The 19767-nt window shown below is 34.7% G+C and overlaps 2 protein-coding genes across 2 annotated transcripts; both read right to left on the bottom strand.

Moving 5' to 3' along the window:
• Positions 1-634: 634 nt before the first annotated feature.
• On the bottom strand, positions 635-9334 carry LOC146139972 (DBH-like monooxygenase protein 1). Its single transcript, XM_083392576.1, has 13 exons — positions 9185-9334; positions 7204-7314; positions 6766-6917; positions 6396-6401; positions 6008-6075; positions 5708-5892; positions 5289-5363; positions 4648-4749; positions 2614-2708; positions 2302-2458; positions 1958-2037; positions 1230-1329; positions 635-766 (listed from the first exon to the last, which is right to left on the bottom strand). The coding sequence occupies exons 1-13, from the start codon at positions 9332-9334 to the stop codon at positions 635-637; spliced, it is 1413 nt and encodes a 470-aa protein (XP_083248702.1).
• A 3124-nt stretch (positions 9335-12458) lies between these two features.
• Positions 12459-19010, bottom strand: LOC146139973 (DBH-like monooxygenase protein 1). Its single transcript, XM_083392578.1, has 11 exons — positions 18858-19010; positions 17700-17810; positions 17306-17458; positions 16996-17068; positions 16702-16886; positions 16294-16368; positions 15700-15801; positions 14791-14910; positions 14224-14318; positions 13490-13646; positions 12459-12563 (listed from the first exon to the last, which is right to left on the bottom strand). The coding sequence occupies exons 1-11, from the start codon at positions 19008-19010 to the stop codon at positions 12459-12461; spliced, it is 1329 nt and encodes a 442-aa protein (XP_083248704.1).
• Positions 19011-19767: the final 757 nt, after the last annotated feature.

Genomic DNA, 19767 nt, shown 5'->3' on the forward strand with positions numbered 1-19767 from the left:
AATTAATGAAATATGGGGTATGTATTCGTATTGCGTCCGTAATTTGGGAGAAACTATGCACAGAACCAATCTGAATAAATCTATTCATATAAACTATTTCAGTTGGTAACCCAGACAAATCAAGCGGCCAATTTTGGGTAGCGCCCCATATGTTATAAAATATTGATGTAAACAATTACGTCGACGCAAAATGACCAAAAATGTTAACGTTTAGAAAGTAGCAATACTAACATACAAATCAACTTTTATTATACAAGTTATAAATAATAACAAATGACTTGCATGCTGGTGAATATTTTTTTGAAAAATGGGTTTTACATAAGACATGGCCACAGAGTTAAACTTATATGGTTTCTTTGCAAATGTGTGAAAAACATGTTTAAGAAGCGTGGAGTTTGATATGTTTTTCGCATTTATTAGATTATTTTATTGTTGCGCTTTCTATAGTGCAGGATTAGTCAATGAACGGGAGCTGGAGCATATGAACAATTTTTTTTGTAGTACATTCAATTTTCGAAAAAATATTTCAGAAAGTACAAAGGCACCCACGGCGCCTAATTATTCAAAGGATTCTCTTAAAACGAAAACGTAATAGTTTGCATTTATGTGGCTTAACTATAAGGCAAAATATATTTTAGCGGGCATGTTGTAGTGTCCCCTGAATCCTCCCTTGACTCACTATGTCCATTTCTTGGCAAGATTGCATCAGTTCCAATTTAAGAAGCTGGTCACTGAACTCATCCGCCTTTGTTTCGTCCCATGGAAACTGTAACGTGTTCAAACATAATTAAAAAAAAGCTGCCTATTAGTTATAAATAGTAGTTGTTTGCAATATTTCAGGGTTAAGTGTAATGTTATTTCCCCTTACTTTCTCAAGCACAAGACTTAGTATAACATAGTCCACTTTAGTCTGTTTTTACAATAAAAAGACTACAGTACAATGCAGCTAGGAGGGCGTACTTACATAATATAGGCCTACGGCACCCAGAAAACGGGAGGTGGGCTTAACTAAAAGCCAAATAAACGATTTCCCTAACTAAAAATTGTAAAAAATGGAAATCATTGCGCTATTATAATATGTAAAACTTTGAATATCTATAATTTTATTTAATGCTAATGCCATCTTATATAGTATTATAAAAAAATCATAAATTGTGCCGGAATACTAACCTACCACCGCTGCCAGATAATTTTACAACAATAAATTTATTGTACATTAAACTATTTACCTCGTCTATGATCTGCCCAACAGATTTTCCCATTAGTTCTTCCGGAGCTGTAACGTTAACCTCGTACAGAAAAGTCCTTATGTTCACTCCAGTAGGGTAACTTCAAACAGAACATTGTGTAAAAATAATACACTAACAACCGCTTGCACCACACAGCGTTATGATCGAACGTATGAAAATTGTAGTGTTGTAATGAATAAGGTCACTGTTTTCAAATGACTTGATTTTACTTGACTTTTTTGTAAAATTACTTGACTAGACTTGGTCTTTTGAAAAAAAGACTTGACTTGGACTAAAGTCTTTGAGTCAAGTGACTTGGGAATAAAATATTTTCATTTAACATTGTGGTCTAAAATTAAGTTATTTATGTCAATTGTTGCACGTAAAGCGACCAGATTGCTGCTATGTTTTATTTTTTAGCTGGCTTATCGCTCCAAGTCAAAGAGGTATCCTATTTTAGAGGTTTATAGTGTTAATTTGATATCAGATGGCTTGCTCTCATAATGAATTGGCTGGGGCTTGATTTGTTATAATTTCAAAACACTTGGCTTGTACTTAATATTTTACAAATGACTTAAATGAGACTGACAAGTCTTTGATTCAATTAACTAATGTAGAACACTATAGAGAATGGCAAATATGTACGAAATAAAAGTTTTGTATGTTGCATAAAAAAGGTTTACCATTATTAGTGTAATATAATCATAGTTTGAATGGGATGTTCTCACCTTACATTTTCAATCCCAAAATAACTTTTCCATAGACCTTCAAGGGCCTCAGATGTCGGTGCTGTCACGCAGTAATCTAACTATATTTTAGGGTAGTAGTATGAGTAAACCAAACACATTTCCTCATCTGTTGCTAATCCACCCTTAAAATCAGTTACAACATATTTTAACTTGTCGTATATCAACCAAACAAACGGATGAACAAACACTAAAATAATGGCAACTTGGTTTTCAAATCTTTTGCAGAACTATTACAACAATGGGCTTCACGAAATGTTCAAAAGTAACGTTTTGTCCTTTATTATATTTTCAGTCATATGTGCTTTAAATATACACTGACTTACAAATGTAGTCTTGTTACGATCATTACCGTTGTAGACACATTTCACTATCAAGTTGTCATCTGGACGAATGGTTATTTCTTCCGGAAGCAGTTTTGTTTCCTGATAGTTAAAGTCGTATCCTTTGTCCATTGCAATGGGCCGCAACTCGACACCATTCCTTTTTAAATAAAAAAAAAATAGTTTGTAAAGATTTTATGAAAAAACTATTATGTAGTTCTAATTAGAATCTTTGAAAGGCCTGGATCATTACGCGATACAAACAGTTTGCGTACCACCCTAGTTGCACTAAACTGTGCGTTTGTTATTTCAAACCTGATGTGTTTAAGCTCCATGTCTATTCCGAGTAGATGACTATAAAGAAAAGAGGATATCAGCGTGATATTTTGAACCTTTTCTTTGTTAAATTTCTAAACAACAAAAACGTCAAGGTAGTATACGCAGTAAGACAACGGACCGATTCTTCTTTATACTTAAGCCAATATGTTTATTACAAACAATTAATAATACGAAACAAATTGGAAACATTTACGTACTCATTTGCCTGTGTTATACGTTTTGTTAGCTTTGCAAAGGACAACAATTGACCACAAGGATATAATATCACACTGAACTACTCAACAACTGAGTCATTCTTACCATTTGTTATTTTCTCTGTTTAATTTATCTCGATTTCAAAACGCTTAATTGGCTAAATGTACCTGTTTTTTTTTAAATATAGGTAAATATTAACTATGTAGCCTATAATGTAGGTATTGTACTAGGAGTTTTGATTTAAAAAAGAGCTGTTCCAAAGAACATGAAAATATGGTCAGATCGAATTGTCCGTTTTAAGTAGGTGGATGAATTGTTATTCGCAAACACTTACTAACTTAATAGGCGACGTTGATCAATTTCCTCAAAGACTAAATTATACGAAAATTATACGACACTTTTTAGGGCCTTTGCCGTGCAACATATAGGCAGCTATTTATGTAAAAAATCGAAAAGCGTTTAAGACTCTTGTAGCACAAGGCTCGGGACACATCCGATCATAACATCCCTTTTAAAAAAAAAAACTTACGTATGTCAAACATTCGGAGAAGCATTGACTATATTCCGTAAAGGATTCAACATTTGCCGGAATGACCATCGTCAACCTGCTTACTACTGCACCCACACCAAGTAATCCGACTTCGTTTGGTCTGTGTTGGGAAGTGTACACAATGCGAACACCGGAACTATCCGTGATACCTTATTCGTAATGCACATAATGAAATATTATTAAGCAGCGATTCAATGATTTGACGAATGGCTTGATTTGGAGTTTAGTATTTAAGAAAAATCAGCAAGTTTGTAAAATAATGCAAAGTTGTGTTTGGCTTTAGTAAGTCTATACTTGTACAACGCAAAAGAGTCGAATAATCAACAATTGGTTTTGGTGATTTTATTTTAAAATAAAAAAAATTTGTTGTGTTAAAACGCTTCCATGCTGAAATGCTTAAAATCACGTACAAATTTGATGGTGAAAGAGAAAACAAAGATAACCGTAAAATCAGTTGCTTTCATGTACATGCCAAAAACGTGTTATAATCGCGAATCTGTCACTAATTACGATCATATTATTTTTGTATTTTAAATGGAGTTCATTCAACAAAAATTCTGAACATTTTCTATCCAATGGCTTCTATATCACTCCACAGAAACACATATGCCTTCTGCGAAATGGTATGAGACAATTATTACAACACATGCAACTTAACCTTGCTTTAAACTTGGATTGTCGTAATGTATATCAATTCGAAAGTACTTCGGTGAACCTTCTTCCCCTATTGAGAAACCCACATGATGCGGAAAGTGAAAAGCCTATCAAACAATTGAACAATATATCAGTGTACAACGAAAAACAAATTATTTTGATTTGTTTTACACCCTTTTTACGGATATTTCGGCTACATAACCGATTAAAAGTTACAAAGTTACGTTGTTTCCCACAATAATACTTAACGTTATGAAAAACGCTGACAGTTAATCAATACAGTATAAGCTGACGCAAGCAAAAAAAGTAATATTAAAGAGGTAATCGATTGAATACATTTGAGTTAAACCATGAAGGAAAGCGGATGATGTAAAGACATGTATAACCAGGAATAATTTATTTATCAAATTTCTATAAAGCATGCGCTTCTTGTAAACCATTAAAGTTAGATATCAAATCCGTTTAAATAGTTTGGCCATGCTGTAAAAATGATTATTTCCAAAATTTAAATTACCTAATTATTTTTCCCAATCGTTTTAAAATTGAAGTCGATTGAAAAGCTAAACCACAAGTCAGCATACATATACACTAAGTTATCGAATTAAACTCACTGATCCGCCGACCGCCCAAGCATACATGAGTTCGTTGCATGGACCAAAAACCGCCGGCCGCTCATTTGTACAATCCGCCTGATAACCATCTGCAGGGGGGTTCTGCAACGTTTACATCAGACATGGTTGCTTTTTTCTGGTGAAAAGGTTACAAATAGTTTAATCGTTTGTCTACGTCAAAAAAGTCTCTCCGTTTTTAGTACTCTTTTTTACTTCTTTGATTTGCTACAATTCTCGCACCATCGCAAAACAATGTAAAGTCATCAGACGTTAAATTTATAATATTCTTAAGAATTTGGTTATACTAGTCTTGCCCACCGAGCAAAGAAGTTTGCCAACAGAAAGATCAGGCCTTTTTTGTCGGACACCAACAAATACCTTACAGTGGCCCGTAAAAGTGTACAAATGTCTTAATGAAATGTTTCTCGGTTAAACAAAAATATTTCGTTTTTTATCATTTCTATCTTTGTTTTCAAGCGGACGTTTTTGCGAAAATTTGCCGACTTCCATTCAACATATCAACGATCAAAACCGAATAATTCAAACACGATATTTACAATTGATAAAGAGAGGTACAGTAACGATAAATTCTATTCTGGAAAACAGCCCATTTTTTATTGCTTGTTAGACAAAACAAATACCTCAATGTCCCAGCATAAGTAGACTATAAAGTGATGCACGAATGCTTCGTTTCCGACTTGTACTATAGGTTCCATCTAGAAATAAGAAAAAGTTAAACAGTAATCGTAATAAGAAGGTCCATCGATGTTGTCTCAACCGCAACCACTGGCTTAAAGGCTTGTAGACAAACAAAGCAAGCTTGGCCAGGATTAAACAGACCAAAATTTGCGAATTAAACTTTTAGTAAATTAGCTTAAAAGGTATAGTAATTTTTTTAACACACTGATTCAGAGTCCAAAACAGGACAGTAAAACGATCGCCCAAACACAACCCATCCCCTTACGTATATAAAATAAATAATGCCTAACAAGTTATACGCATCTAAGCCTTTAATTGCACAAGATAACCCTAACAATGACCACGAATATTTTTTTCGAACCGAAACAACATGCTTCTTCTCTGTAATGATTTCTGGCATTTTGAATAGTTTGCAGCTGTAGTAGGTTTTGCTTTCCGGAACTTGGAAGTCATCATTGAGAAGATCAAAGCTCTGTCTGTTTTCGCCAGCTGGATATTTGTCGGCACCGAGACTTCCGTAGACCAAAATGTATTGACTCTTCGTTCCTGATGAAATAATACAACGCAACGTTCTAGCTTCTATAAATACATAAGTTGGCTTTGCAATTTACGGAATTCGTCAAAATTTAAAAATAGCATAGGAGTTTTATCTGATAATTACCTCTATTATTCAGTTCGTGTTGCTGGAAATCGTCACTCGTTCCATAGGCGTATATTACACGCATCGTACTTTCCTTGAAAATACAATGATAAAATACTATGACTATAAATGTGCAACACGACCCATAGGCGTAGCCAGGGGGCCATGGCCCCCCCAAAAATTTATAAATATTTTACTCCTAATAATTTGTGTTGTAGCATTTATGACCAGTACCACAAACGTCGATAACGTCGATCACACGCATGCCACACCTTCATTTGTCATGCATTGTTACGTCACAAACGATGTAGTTATTATAACTTTTGCTATACAATAATTTAGTTTTACTACTTTTAGAGATTTTTTGCTCTTGGACTGTTTTTTGAGTATTGCGTTAAAACTCAGTCACTTGCTGCTAGAAACGGTTTGCTATAGCATTGTTATTTGTGTTTGTTACGACAGTTAATACAATGACAAAAGCTAAACAAAAAATTCCAACTTTTTGCCCCCCCCCCCAAAAAAAATTTTCGGCTGGCTACGCCACTGAGATGACCAAATAATTTTGGAAAACGGATACCTTGCGAAACTTAAAGAATACCCATCGTATGAAAATGAAACAGCATAGAATTACTCGTGTTTTTAGTGCCGTTTAATTGTTAAATAATATGGATTTTTATATTTTATTTTTGGTTGAGATGTAGTAATATCAGGTGTTCTACATTATTCCGAAAAGGTTTATTGCAACCTAAAATAATTAAATATTGCGCAAATGTAATAGCGTAATGCTTATGTCGTTCGAATCACAAGCAACGATCTTCCGACTGAACTTCAAACGTGTCCATCCGTCCTCCTCCAAACCTCCGAGGTTCTCAATGTTTTGCTCTTGGTCGAACGGTGGAAATCCGTTCCCGGAAGAAAGTCCGTGTCGGTCCTAACCAGAAAACGTTTATTATTATCAATTTTACTAGTATATTTGTTGCATAATATGATAATTAAACGTAAAAGAACTATTATGTATCAAATAGTGGGATATTTCAGAGCAGTAAATCTAGCACTTAATATTCCACAATTTAATTAGACTTCTTCTATTGAGCGAAACGATATCTTCTATTTGGTTGTAACACAATCTATTTAATGCCTAAGTATGTTGAACCCGGGACAAACACATACAATCATAATGAAACTAAGTTGCTGTTTTATTTGAAATATTGACTTACAGTGATGCTGGCTACGCCGTTGCTCACCCAGCCAACATAGATATCAGCGTTGCGCATTCCACCACTTGGGGAAAATCCAAGTCCGACCCAACCAAGTGTTTTCGCTTGAATCTGATTACAAAAACATCATCAAAAATATTAATCTTTCACCTAAAACGTTTTATTAATGTTTAACTAAATTTAATGTGCTATCTTGGCCAATATTAAAATTATACTTGATGTCAATCGCCTACAAAAAGGTTAATGCATTTTTTTTAGAACCAGAAGATACTTTCGGGATTTTATACAATTTTCTCACATTTAAAATTAGTTAGACTACTCCTGTGGACGGAAGTCGTCATAAACTTATATTTTTAAAGGCCGTGCTAAATTGGACGACCAATAGTTTCTGTAAAGCATGGTTCACTTTGAAAAAGGTTTTAATATGTGAAATGAAACCGGTAGTAAAAAAAATGAATAAGCAAGCTGAATGATCAATGTTTGATTTGAGTTGGCTGCGTCGGCTTGTTATCAGTTAACAAGCTGGCGCAACGTTGGTCTGCTTTGTTATCCCCAAATAAGGCAAATAATTCCACAGTAGAGAGTCGGCCGTTGTCTCATTGACTGCCACTGTCTTATCGTAAAATCGTTTGATCTAGGGCCGAGCTCTTAAATTTTCAGTCCTAAAAAGACTATTTCAAAGATTTCCGATAAACGGGACTAAAGGCGTTTTTGAAAGTGATCAAAGTTGACACAGTCATTTTGTGACACACCATGCAGTACGATAATTAGGATAGCGATTGCGCTGAAATGCGAAAAGGATTCATACTATATTTTAAAACTATAATTACACTCATAATCCCAAAATCATTTGCACAAATCCATTAACTTTGTGCATATAAAATAATCCATTCGTGCTTAACGACGTGAATTTAAAAACGGGACCCCGGGTCTTAACTTCGTCGGCTGAAAACCCGGTATAAACTCATCTTTGTAAAAAGTTTTTTTTTTAATTTGATGCAAATCTGATATTCGTTTTACATATTAAGTTAATGCAACACCAAATGAGTGTGGTAAGTCGTACTAACTAAATAAATATATTAACTTTTGTTTCTGTAGCTGCGTTGCGTTTGGAAAAAGCTTGCGTAATAATGCAATGATCAAACTTTTTGATAAAAACTATTTCCTCAAACAGTAATGATTGCAAGACGTAAATGATGTAGCTTATAGTTAGTTACTAGCATAGTTCCACAGGTACCAATACATGCATTTCAAATTGTGCATTAGGTAGGTTTGAACAAAAACTTCATGTATTTACCGGAAATGCGACACAACAGTTATGTTCTAACACAGTGGTTCTCAAAGTATGGGTCGCGACCCAAACATGGGTCGCGCAGGGTCAAAAAATAGGTCGCTCCATGGTGATTCAATCCTGGGCAAACTAACTTTTTTCATTTCATTTTTCAAGTATTTTCAATTCAATCATAACTGAGTTATTGCATGAAAAGATTTTCACGTGGCTTCAGATCTGTAACTGGATTATTGCATCATAAGTGGTTTTATGAACGTTTTGATGGCAGCCAGCTACAGCATAGCCATAGCCAACTACAGTAGCTGCTAAGAAAGCTTTTAGTAACCACAACAAGCCATGCTGATATTATAAAGGAAAAATCTCAGTTTCACCAATCACACGAAAATAAATCAATCATTTGTTTGTAATCAATCATTGTTTCATAGAATTGTCTAGGCCACTATATCTGGTTGTTGTGTCTTTTTTTATTTCTAGGATATCAGAAAAAGATCTTTTGATGTTTGAGGCTTGGGTCGTGAGATGCTCATAAAACTCAGATTTGGGTCGCGCTCCAAAAAGTTTGAGAACCACTGTTCTAAAATCTAATCAAATTCTAAGAAGTTTGCTTTGGTTTACGTCTTCAACGATTTACCTTAAATTATTATTGATCCACAGGGTAATCCATAAATACTGCACTGTGTTGATTCCTACCTCGAAAATGACGTGCGTTGCATTGAAACTCCACCAAAGCTTAACATTTCCATCTATCGCGAGAATAACTTCGTGATCAAAATCCTGGGTCGGAGCAATTTCAGCATGTACAATGGAAAAGTAAAAAACGATTAAAGCGAATAATGCCATCATGATTTTAATGATTTAGCTGTATCAATGCAAAAATAACTTTTATAAAATTGTTTTGCCAATATACAATTTAAATGTAAAACGATACTATACTTGGTTTTGCTAAATGATATTGTCTTAATCTTTCCACTAGAGCTTTTTTATGCTTTCTTCTACAGTACATATCCTTTTGCCTGGCAGAACCAACAGCATCCGCGTATTTGGTTGGTCGTCTTACTAACTCAGTTTAGTTTTTTAATCAAAATTACGCTGAAAATGCTATTATACTAAGATCGGTAAACTGAAATATTAAAGAGGTTAATTTTTTGAAAAAAAATAACTGTTGGCCGCAAAATATATTCTCACGAGTTTATGCGGCCGGTCGGACACTTCTATAAGACTATTATAATTGGGTTAAATAAACAAGTGAAAATTTGAGCGAAACTCTTCTTTTGAAACCAAATGGTACGCAGCGACAGTAAAAAAGGGCCACTATTGTCAGAGGTTTCCAACCTTTGTCCGCAACTAAACCAACTTTTTACGGTCCATTTGTAAGGAAGTCGCAAAATAACCAAGCAGTTTCAAAAACCGGAAAGATTATCTCGGAATTTTATACAATTGTTTGGCATTTATAACTATTTACACTACTACTGCTGCGGACAGAAATCGCCCATCTCATTAAATTATATACCGTTTTAGGGGTCGTGCTAAATTGGACCATTAGTTTCTGTTAAACATGGTTCCCTTTGAAAAAGGTTTCAATATTCGAAATTAAACCGGTAGTAAACACTAAAAATTAAACTGGTAAGAAAAAGTGAAGACTACTGTTTGATTTGAGTTGGTTGCGTCAAGGCTTGATCGGCTGGTCTGCTGTGTCATCCCGAAAGTATCACAAATAATTCTACAGGAAAGAGTCGTCCACTGCTTCTTTGTAAAATAGTTTGTTCTAGGGCCGAGCTCTTAACTTTTCGAGGTCTCCAATCCTCCTAAAAACACTATTCCAAAGATGTGCTCTAAACGGTACAAAAAGCGTTGTTTGTTTTCTTGTTGAATTGATCGCAGTTGATGAAGTCAATTTGCACGCCTGCATAGCACAAATGGTATACAAGGGCCGCAATAAGCCCAAAAAAACTTCGCGGGTCGCATACTGAAGTTGATACAAAAACTGTATCGTGAATATTTTGTTTTCGAAAGAATTCCTGCGCAAATATGTAGCTGAAATTCAGCCTTATTGGCTTTATTTTGTTAAAATGGGCCAAACTGTCAATTTAATAGAATACATGACGCATTGTAGGCACGTAAGTAGGGAGATCCGCAATCTGTTCCAAATCACTACGACTTTCGTTTTGTTCGAATTTCGGTCTTTGCTGGAGTCAATTCTGAGCGATAAATTTAAAAATATTCTTATCTATATGAACTCAAATCCGTGCTACGAATATCTATTACGCAAGTCAAATAACAGAAACTTCCACTCCCACGTTTGTTCAAATCTTTAATAAACATATCAAACACAACATACAATAATACGATGCTCGTGCCACATGCCACTAATGCTGTGTTTCCTAATCTTGTTTATAGTTCCTTTATCTTTAAATTACTGTTGAATAAATTAGTTAAGTCGATGGCGAAAGTCAACAATTTATAAAAAAACATAAGTTTTATATTAAAGAATATTTTATCCACTTGACCTCGGCATACTTGGTAGCGTTCCGTGGCGCACTATTACGCCGGTTAAGAAGAAGCCCTGCACAGTGGTAGGGAAATTACCTTAGGGTGGTGTGCGAACAGCTTATAGGCCTAATCTAATGTTTAGGAATCAAGCAAGTGTAATTTTATGGTTGCTGTCGTACGTTAGGCCAATATTCTTTCTTGCTGTCGATGAGTTTTCACGCTAGTTTTAATTGTTGTGATAAATGATGGGTGTTAAATACAAATAACGCTGCGTCCGCGTCTCCTTCTAGATTTAATTTTAAGGCTTTACCATTTTAAACAATATAGCTGTATTTTTTTCATTTTCCGATCGCCTTGTAGCTTTTTCTTCACATTGGGGTTCACTTGCACATTAGCGTACCACTCACATTTAGCGAAGTTTTAAACTAGCGGCTCAAATTCCCCGATTCCCCGTGGTAGGTTATCGTGCGTACCGAACAATATCAACTGAGTGAAGTGACTTTATCTAGATTTAAAGAAGTTAACGACAAGTATCTGAGCGACCTGCTCTTTTGGAGTCCGTGTTAACAAGGAACGTGTAAGAGACTAAAGCAGCCTTCGGCTCATGTCTTAAGAGCCAGGGCCTTCTTACAAGTAACTACAGCTATAATCCGCTAAAACATTATACACAAAATTATATCGACAAAGTAGAAGCTAAATGCATTTACAATTTTTTTGATTGCGCTCCGTTGTAGCATACGAACCCTCTAACAAAATTACAAATTTGATGGATGGTAAATACAACGATGACGTAGAGATTGTATATTACTACTTAGTCAATTTTTTGTCGACACAAACAGTACACAACAAAGCCAATCAAAATACTAAGAACCGATGTGGATGCAAGACTTGCTGCACTTGTTGTTTGTGTTGAAATTGTGGTAGTTTCAGGCACACTGCAGTTCGGCGCTGGTTCAACATATACCGCAGTAATCTTTGTGTAGTTGATGACATTCTGTTTGAAGAAAATGTTTAGACGTTGTTTAGTACCTGGCGTATAAAAATCCCAGGAAAATTCTGTGAAAGAAATAATTTAAATTTAATCCCACTTAAAAAAATAATGTCGGCTCGAATGTCGAGTGAAAACAGATAAAAGGTATTGACATAACTGAGAAATTAAAGTTTTTAAAACAAGACATAGGGAACATTTTAACAGAAAATTGCGTTTTTCAATATATTACCAATATAAAGTGAGTATAAAGAACTGAATTAGTTTGCTCCCTACTATAGCCATCATTGTGGTACATGAAACAGAAGTTAGACCAACCATCTTAAATTTTTAAATAATTGTTTTGAATTTTATTTGGTGTATCAGTCTGCAAGTTTTTATTTGCATAATTAATAAAAGTATATAACATAGTATTATAAGATCGACAAGTTTCCTTTAACTGTCTTATGGCGTTAGCATATTCTCCTTCCCCAAATACAGTCTGAGTCACAGTACATCACTTACTTTTTCCAATCCTTGGCATACTTGCAACAATTCCAATGTGAAAAGTTGGTCACTAAATTTGTCGGCTTTCGCCTGATCCCATTGAAACTGCAAAGTTTTAAAACATTAACATAATACTCATCACCTATCATATTAGCTAGGTTTGGTTTGGCTAATCGATAGATTCAAAGGTAACGTAATATTACAGCTTATCACGGTTTTTAGTAAATCAAATAACGCTGCCAATCGCTATATTGAATTTTCAAGACACCACTACCACACGTTTACTACACTAAATCGATTGTAAATCAAACTATTCACCTCGTCTATTATCTGCCCAACAGATTTTCCACTCAATGTGTCTGGTGCTGTAACGTTAACGTGGTATGGTGATGTCCTTCTGTTCAATCCAACAGGGTAACTTCACACAAACATGGAAAGATTATTGCTAACAATTAGTTATTAAAACCATAACTATCTAAAAACGCCTCTCTTGGGAAATATCTCGAGAGTTTTACAAGTAAGCACACAAAAAGGCATTCCTTTTAACTGCCTAAACAATTTATTAACATTGTTATCTTAAATTATACTCATTCTCACCTAATATTTTCAATGCCAAAGAAACTTTCCCATAAATCTTCAAGTGCCTCCGTTGTAGGGGTCGTTACGCAATAATTTAAATCTATTTTTGGATAGTAGTATGAGTAAACCAAACACATTTCTTCGTCCGTTCCAAACCCACCCTTTATAAATTAGTAAAACTATTTTCAAATATATTAGTTATTGCTGATAATACTTTGTCTTAAAATATACATGAACAATTATTATGTATCAAAAATAAACTGTTCAGATGAACTTTACAAATAAATTTAGGACAGGAAGTAACAAATTCACAATTCACAAGTATATTTGAAATTTAAATGCTGAATAGTTGTTAGACATTCCGGCAATAAGTAAACTATATGCTATATTTTAGGCCTATGCGATTTATTTTGTTTCACGTCTTTTTTAAAACTATCGTTACTTATACTTACAAAGGTAGTTTTGTTACGATCATTACTGTTGTAGACACATTTCAATAGCAAGGTGTCATCTGGAAGAATGGTTATTTCTTGCGGAAGCAGTTTTGTTTCCTGATAGTTAAAGTCGTATCCTTCGTCAATAGCAATGGGTCGCAACTCAACACCATTCCTTTGAAAATGTTCAAAAATAAATACTATTTGATGATTGAAACAAGCTTTCCGCTTTCCATTACTTTAACATTTAAATTCCAGAGAGGTATGGGCTATGTGCGGTGTGCAACTCAAATAGTTGGCGTACCACCAATAGGAGGATCGCAGCAAAACAATTGTCAGTTTTGGGCTATTCACTTTTTTGTTGTCGCCAAAAAATAAATGTGAAAAAAGGAAACGTCTAGTTTTCTGCTTCAACCATATGCAATAGATGCTGCTTTACAACAAACAAGCATATTCGACCAAAAAAACATTTCTAAATTTTCCGCTTTAGGAAATAAAAACATAAACAATATTAGACATGAATCACATATTTTACATGGAGGCACAAGTGCTTTGAACGTATAACAAGTTTCCATTAATCTCTACAACGATGGCCCTTTTTAACAAGATATCATCAATAAAGGAAAGAGATTTACAAAGTTAAGTTAAAATTAATAAAACGTAAGCAGAATGTTTGGGAAAAGATCGGATTCCAAGCTTCACAGACAAACCACCAAGGTTTTGCATTGTATTTCGAACTATTTATCTCGGACCTGATATGTTTAAATTCGATATTTCTTCCAATAAGATGGCTATGAAGAAGAGAAGATATGAGTGTGATGTTTGGAACTTTTGCCTCGTCAAATTTCTGAAAAAAATGCGATATAACAGTTACAGGTTTTGTTAGTAAAATGTTATTAAAAATAAAAGCAAATAAGTTAATATGCAATTTATTACGTTCAAAAAAACTTACGTAGGTTAAACATTCTGAAGAGCATTGACCATAATCTGTAAACGAATCAACCTTAGCTGGAATCGTCATCGATAGCCTGCTGACCAATGCACCCACACTTATTAATCCGACTTCGTTTGGTCTGTACTGTGAAGTGTAAACAATGCGAACTCCAGAGCTATCCGTAATACTTGTTTGTAATGTAATATTATGAAATGACAAAGCTGATAGTTTATAAAGTTCAAGTTAGAAATCACATGGCTATAGGCTCTGGCAAGTCTAAGTCTATTCAGCTCTTATAAAACAAGTATAAAAATTCCAGCCATTAATTTGCGGCTCTCCACAAAACTTCATAATGCTTTTGTAAAGAGATAGAGGCAATTCTCACAACAAATGCAAGTTTACCTTGTTGTAAACCTGGATTGTCGTAATGGGTAACCATTCGGAAGTACTTTGATGTACCAGTTTCTCCGATAGGAAATCCCACATGGTGTGGAAAGTGAAATGCCTTACATAAAAAAACAAACAAAGGTGAAACAGTGTTTTATAAAATATTAAAACACTTAACATTTGCGTAAAGCGTGCTGCCAATAAATTTGGTTCTCAAGCTGGGGTCAATGTGTTTTACAGGTTCAGAGCAGAATATTGACATTGAATTTAAATAATATAGAAAACAATATGACAGCTTACGCACAGTAAGCATTTTTGTATAATAAGTGATTGGAATATTAGAGTATTTTAGATTTGTGTATTAAATATTTATTCGAACGCCATAATTTAACAAAATCAAATCAGGTGAGCCAGGTAAAATGTTTCATAACCACTATCAGGGCTGCAGAGTCGGAGTCGGAATCGGGACTCGACGGTTTGTTTTGCTCGCGTCGGATTCGGGACTTGGACTCGAGTATAGGACTACGTAACTCAGTCCCGAGTCCGAGGTTCGCATGTGCATTACCAATTTTCGAAACTAGCCGGCTTCGCAGCACTGACCACTATAATATACTATACTGTACTATAGGATTTCAATGACAGACATATATGATAACAATTATTTTGTCTTCAACTAACGGTAGCGAAGGTAAACGAATGCATGTACGTAAAATCACGAAAGCATATCTTTTAATCTACAAAACACACGACCTCAAATTAGAATTCTAGAATAAATACAAAAGCCAGCCTACTAATTCCTCAATATTTAAATTAGATATTTAATTTTCGTCTTGATCGTTTTAGATTAGAAATACTGGTAAAACGTAAACCACAAGTCAGTCGACACAGGCCACCGATTAAAACTCACTGTACCGCCGACTGCCCACGCAAACATCAATTCGGTGCACTGGTTGAAAACCGGCGGCAGTTCATTTGTGCAATCCGCCTCATAATCAACCGCAGGAGGATTCTGAAAAATTTATATAAAAAAGCATTGTCTCATTTTCCGGCAAGATATGTTTAAACAATTACCCCATTTAGACGTATCCAAAATTCCACGTGTATAAGAACGGTAGTTCGAGAAATACTGCGTTATGTATCGTACAGCGACGATGGACAACAAAATTGTTTCAGCCTTCGCAGCTCAACGCAAAGTTGTCAGATAGTAAACTAATAAAGATAGTAAACTAATAAACTTTATATTTCGCCCCATCGAGAAAATAGAGTTGCCAGCATAAGATACGAGTCTTTCTATTTTTGAAAACCAGCAAATACATTAGTGTGTGATGAAAATGCAAAATATTTTGCCTAAGTAAATCATTGTTGGACGAAGGTCTGTGGAATTTTTATTTATATATTTGTGCAACAGAAGTGCTTATTTTACGAAATTGCGGGCATAAGAAATATCATAAATTGGTGAAAAATTAGAATAAGCTCCTGTTTCTGACTGTGCCTCAATTACCTCAATATCTCCGCACAAGTACAATACCAAGTGATGCACGAATGCTTCGTTTCCAGTTTGTATGACAGGTTCTATCTAGAAATAAGGATAAAGTATAAAAATGTGTACGAATTATCGTAAAAGGAAAGTATACGATGTATTAGTCTAAAACATTTTCTGAATCACAACGACATTTGAGAAGAACAGGTGAGAGAACTAATTAGGTTAAAATTCCCCTAAAATGTCTGTACATTAAAAATGAATAATAAATAAGCTTTAATCGAGCACTATAGTTGGTTTTAAAAAACATATAACTAGTTTCGGCATATTTTAGTATTTCATTTTTTTACGGCTGCCCTCTTGTCAAAAGCGATCAATCACACAAGCTATCCTTATGGGTAATAAAAAATGTATTTGAGGTTTACAAACCGAAACAACATGCTGCTTTGCTGTAATGTTGTCCGGCATTTTGAGAAGTTTGCAGCTGTAGCGAGTGTTGCTTTCCGGAATTTGGAATTCATCATTGAGAAGATCAAAGCTCTCTCTGTTTTCGCCAGCTGGATATTGGTCGGCACCGAGACTTCCGTAGATCAAAATATATTGACTCTTTGTTCCTGAAAAAAAACGTAATACAACAAAAAGTTCAGCCGTCTATAAAGACATAGTTTGTCTTTGCCGAAATTCGTCATATGCTAAAAATAACAAAAGAGTTTTTTAAATCACCTCTATTGTTCATTTCGTGTTGCTGGAAATCGTCACTGGTTCCGTAGGCGTAAATTACACGCATCGTACTTTCCTTAAAATTTTGTAAAAGGCAAATCTAATTAAATATTGTTTTAAGAGATTGGATTTTGTGTGATTAAAAAACGCAATATCTCCGTCAAATGGACAAATTTTGTAACCTTCTAATTATCTTTAGACTATAATTTACTTTGTGATGTTTATGTTTTAGTTTTGTTTTAGTAAGGATAGAAAACATAACACGCTAAAAATGAGATGTTTTGATATGGCAACTTTTACAGAAATGCAATACCGTAATGCTTATGTCGTTCGAATCACAAGCAACGATCTTCCTCCTGAACTTTAAACGCGTCCATCCGTCCTCCTCCGAACCTCCGAGGTTCTCAATGTTTTGCTCTTGGTCCAACGGTGGAAATCCGTTCCCGGAAGAAAGTCCGTGTCGGTCCTATTTATAAAATTTATTGAGTAAGTATTTTCAGATATTGGGTGAAGAAATCTTCTATGAATACAATAGTGGGGCATTTTTCAACAACAAAAACGCAAAGGTTATGCCGCGTTACAATTAATCTATAGACTTATTCTACAGTTGGTATTTACTTTCTAAAAACGTTTTTACCGTTTCCCTAAATTAAAAAAAACAAGTATGACCACCGCGTAAATGCAAACAATTACATTTGTTTACTTACAGTGATGCTGGTTACGCCGTTGCTCACCCAACCAACATAGATATCAGCGTTGCGCATTCCACCACTAGGGGAAAATCCAAGTCCGACCCAACCAAGTGTCTTCGCTTGAATCTGGTTACAAAAACATCATAAAAATGAATAAATGTTTACATATTGCCTAAAACGTATATATTTCTCGTTTTTAAGTAATGAAAAGTTTCCATAGAAAAACAATTAAAGTTAGACGAATATGGTTTTCGTGTCGTTAGATTAAAAAATAATTTCTGACCAGTAAAAAAATGTTATTCAATGTCGAAGTCAAACGCAAAGCTGACGCAGTGAAAGATATACTTTCAAGATTTCAAGATATTAGTTTTGACGTTTAAACTGTTTACAATCCTACAGGACACAATAGACGTTCTTCCCATAAACGTGTCTTTGAAATGTGACATTCAATTTCGAACGCATATATTAAAAACTTGATTCCTTGTCGACGAGGTTTTATTATTTGAAGGTAAACAGGTAACTTTAAAGAATACCAATGTTTGGTCTGAGTTGTTTGCATTTAGGTTAGGTGGCTACTGGTTCGCTTTGTTATCCTGCGATATCGCAAAGATAGCCACTGCTACTGTCCTAATTAAACATTCTTCGCTCCCCGATATTACTGTGGAACGGGAAGCCGACGTTACAGAAGACAATCACGAAGTAAAGGAATAACGCCGTTCTTAATATTATAGTTACCCTAACAATCTAGAGTACAATAGCAGAAAAACACAATATACAGTTCCCTTGCATGAACACATGCAATCAATCCAAATATATCTTGAATAGTTGTATTGCAAATAAAATCTACTTACGTTAAACAACTAAACTAGTAGTGCAAGACTTGCCTAGCACAAATCCAAAAGTGACGTTTAACATAATTAAAACAGTCTTCTGAGATTGTTGACATCAAAGCGCCTCGAAATTGTGCTGCATTGTTAAACAACACTAATGAAAAACTTGCAACAAAACAAACTTCTAACATGAATTGTGGTAACTTAGAAGTGGACCTTATACTTAGATATTTCTAACGTAAAATTGGCGATTTTGACTAGCGTTTTACCACAAATTGCTTCTGAATTATGTAAAAGTTCATGTCGCACAGGTTAATCCATAAACACTTCTCTTTAATCCTACCTCGAAAGTAACGTGCGTTGCATTGAAACTCCACCAAAGCTTAACATTTCCATCAATGTCGAGAATAACTTTGTTGTCAAAATCCTGGGTAGGAGTGATTTCAGAACGGCCGAGAGAAATAAAAAAGAGACTCACAGCTAATAAAACTTTCATGTTTTGTAGTGACTTTGCTGTATGAATGCAATATAACGTTCATAGAGTTTGATCTAAACAATTTAAATGCACAACTGTATATATCACTTATTTTCAGAAATTGCGTGGTCTGTCGGCTTTAACTTCTACTTATGTGAAGCGCTCAGAAAAAATGGGACGAAAATAGTTTTGTTAGCAGGATGACGTCAGGTTACGTTACACGATTCAATTCAGGAAAGTATTTAGCTCCACCAGGTGGTAGAACATAAGCATACGCGTCCTGTCTTGTTTAAGTAGGCATGTTGCAGACAGGTAGAGCAGGGGTTCTTAAACCCTTGGGGCCCGTGAACTAGTTTTAGTGGGTTCATGAAAGTCAAATTGAAATATTAATTTATATTGAAGAAGTAATCAAATTTTTAAATTAATCAAAAACTAAAACGTTTTTGCACTGAATTTATTTAGACATTTTACTTTCCATTTTGTGGAGCAAAAACTGCAGATTTAAGTCTGTTTGTATTATGACGTAAATTTGTAAAGTCATTTTTGTAAATTTCTTGCCTACCGTGGTCCACGCAAAGTAAAAAAAGTTAGGGGTCTGCGTTAAAAAAAGTTTAATAACCCATCAGCTATAGAGAGATACGAGGTCACGATCCGAAACTTTTTTTATTTAAGCCATACATACGTAAACAATAAGCTTTTAATTAAATCAACGCTGACGAAATTTACTGTTTTTCATAGCCAAAAGACGATGTACATGTCAAAAATTTACTTAAAAACG

This window comes from Ascidiella aspersa, chromosome 6, assembly GCF_963924565.1.
Source record: "Ascidiella aspersa chromosome 6, kaAscAspe10.2, whole genome shotgun sequence".
Taxonomy (NCBI): domain Eukaryota; kingdom Metazoa; phylum Chordata; class Ascidiacea; order Phlebobranchia; family Ascidiidae; genus Ascidiella; species Ascidiella aspersa.

Coding starts and splice junctions, on each gene's coding strand:
- LOC146139972 (XM_083392576.1), bottom strand. CDS start 9,334: ATGGCATTATTCGCTTTAATCGTTTTTTACTTTTCCATTGTACATGCT. Junction 7,315..9,184: donor CAACGCACGTCATTTTCGAG/GTAGGAATCAAC, acceptor TTTTGTAATCAG/ATTCAAGCGAAAACACTTGG. Junction 1,330..1,957: donor TTTGGGATTGAAAATGTAAG/GTGAGAACATCC, acceptor TTCTGTTTGAAG/TTACCCTACTGGAGTGAACA.
- LOC146139973 (XM_083392578.1), bottom strand. CDS start 19,010: ATGAAAGTTTTATTAGCTGTGAGTCTCTTTTTTATTTCTCTCGGCCGT. Junction 17,459..17,699: donor ACGGCGTAACCAGCATCACT/GTAAGTAAACAA, acceptor TTTTATAAATAG/GACCGACACGGACTTTCTTC. Junction 13,647..14,223: donor ATCGAATTTAAACATATCAG/GTCCGAGATAAA, acceptor ACATTTTCAAAG/GAATGGTGTTGAGTTGCGAC.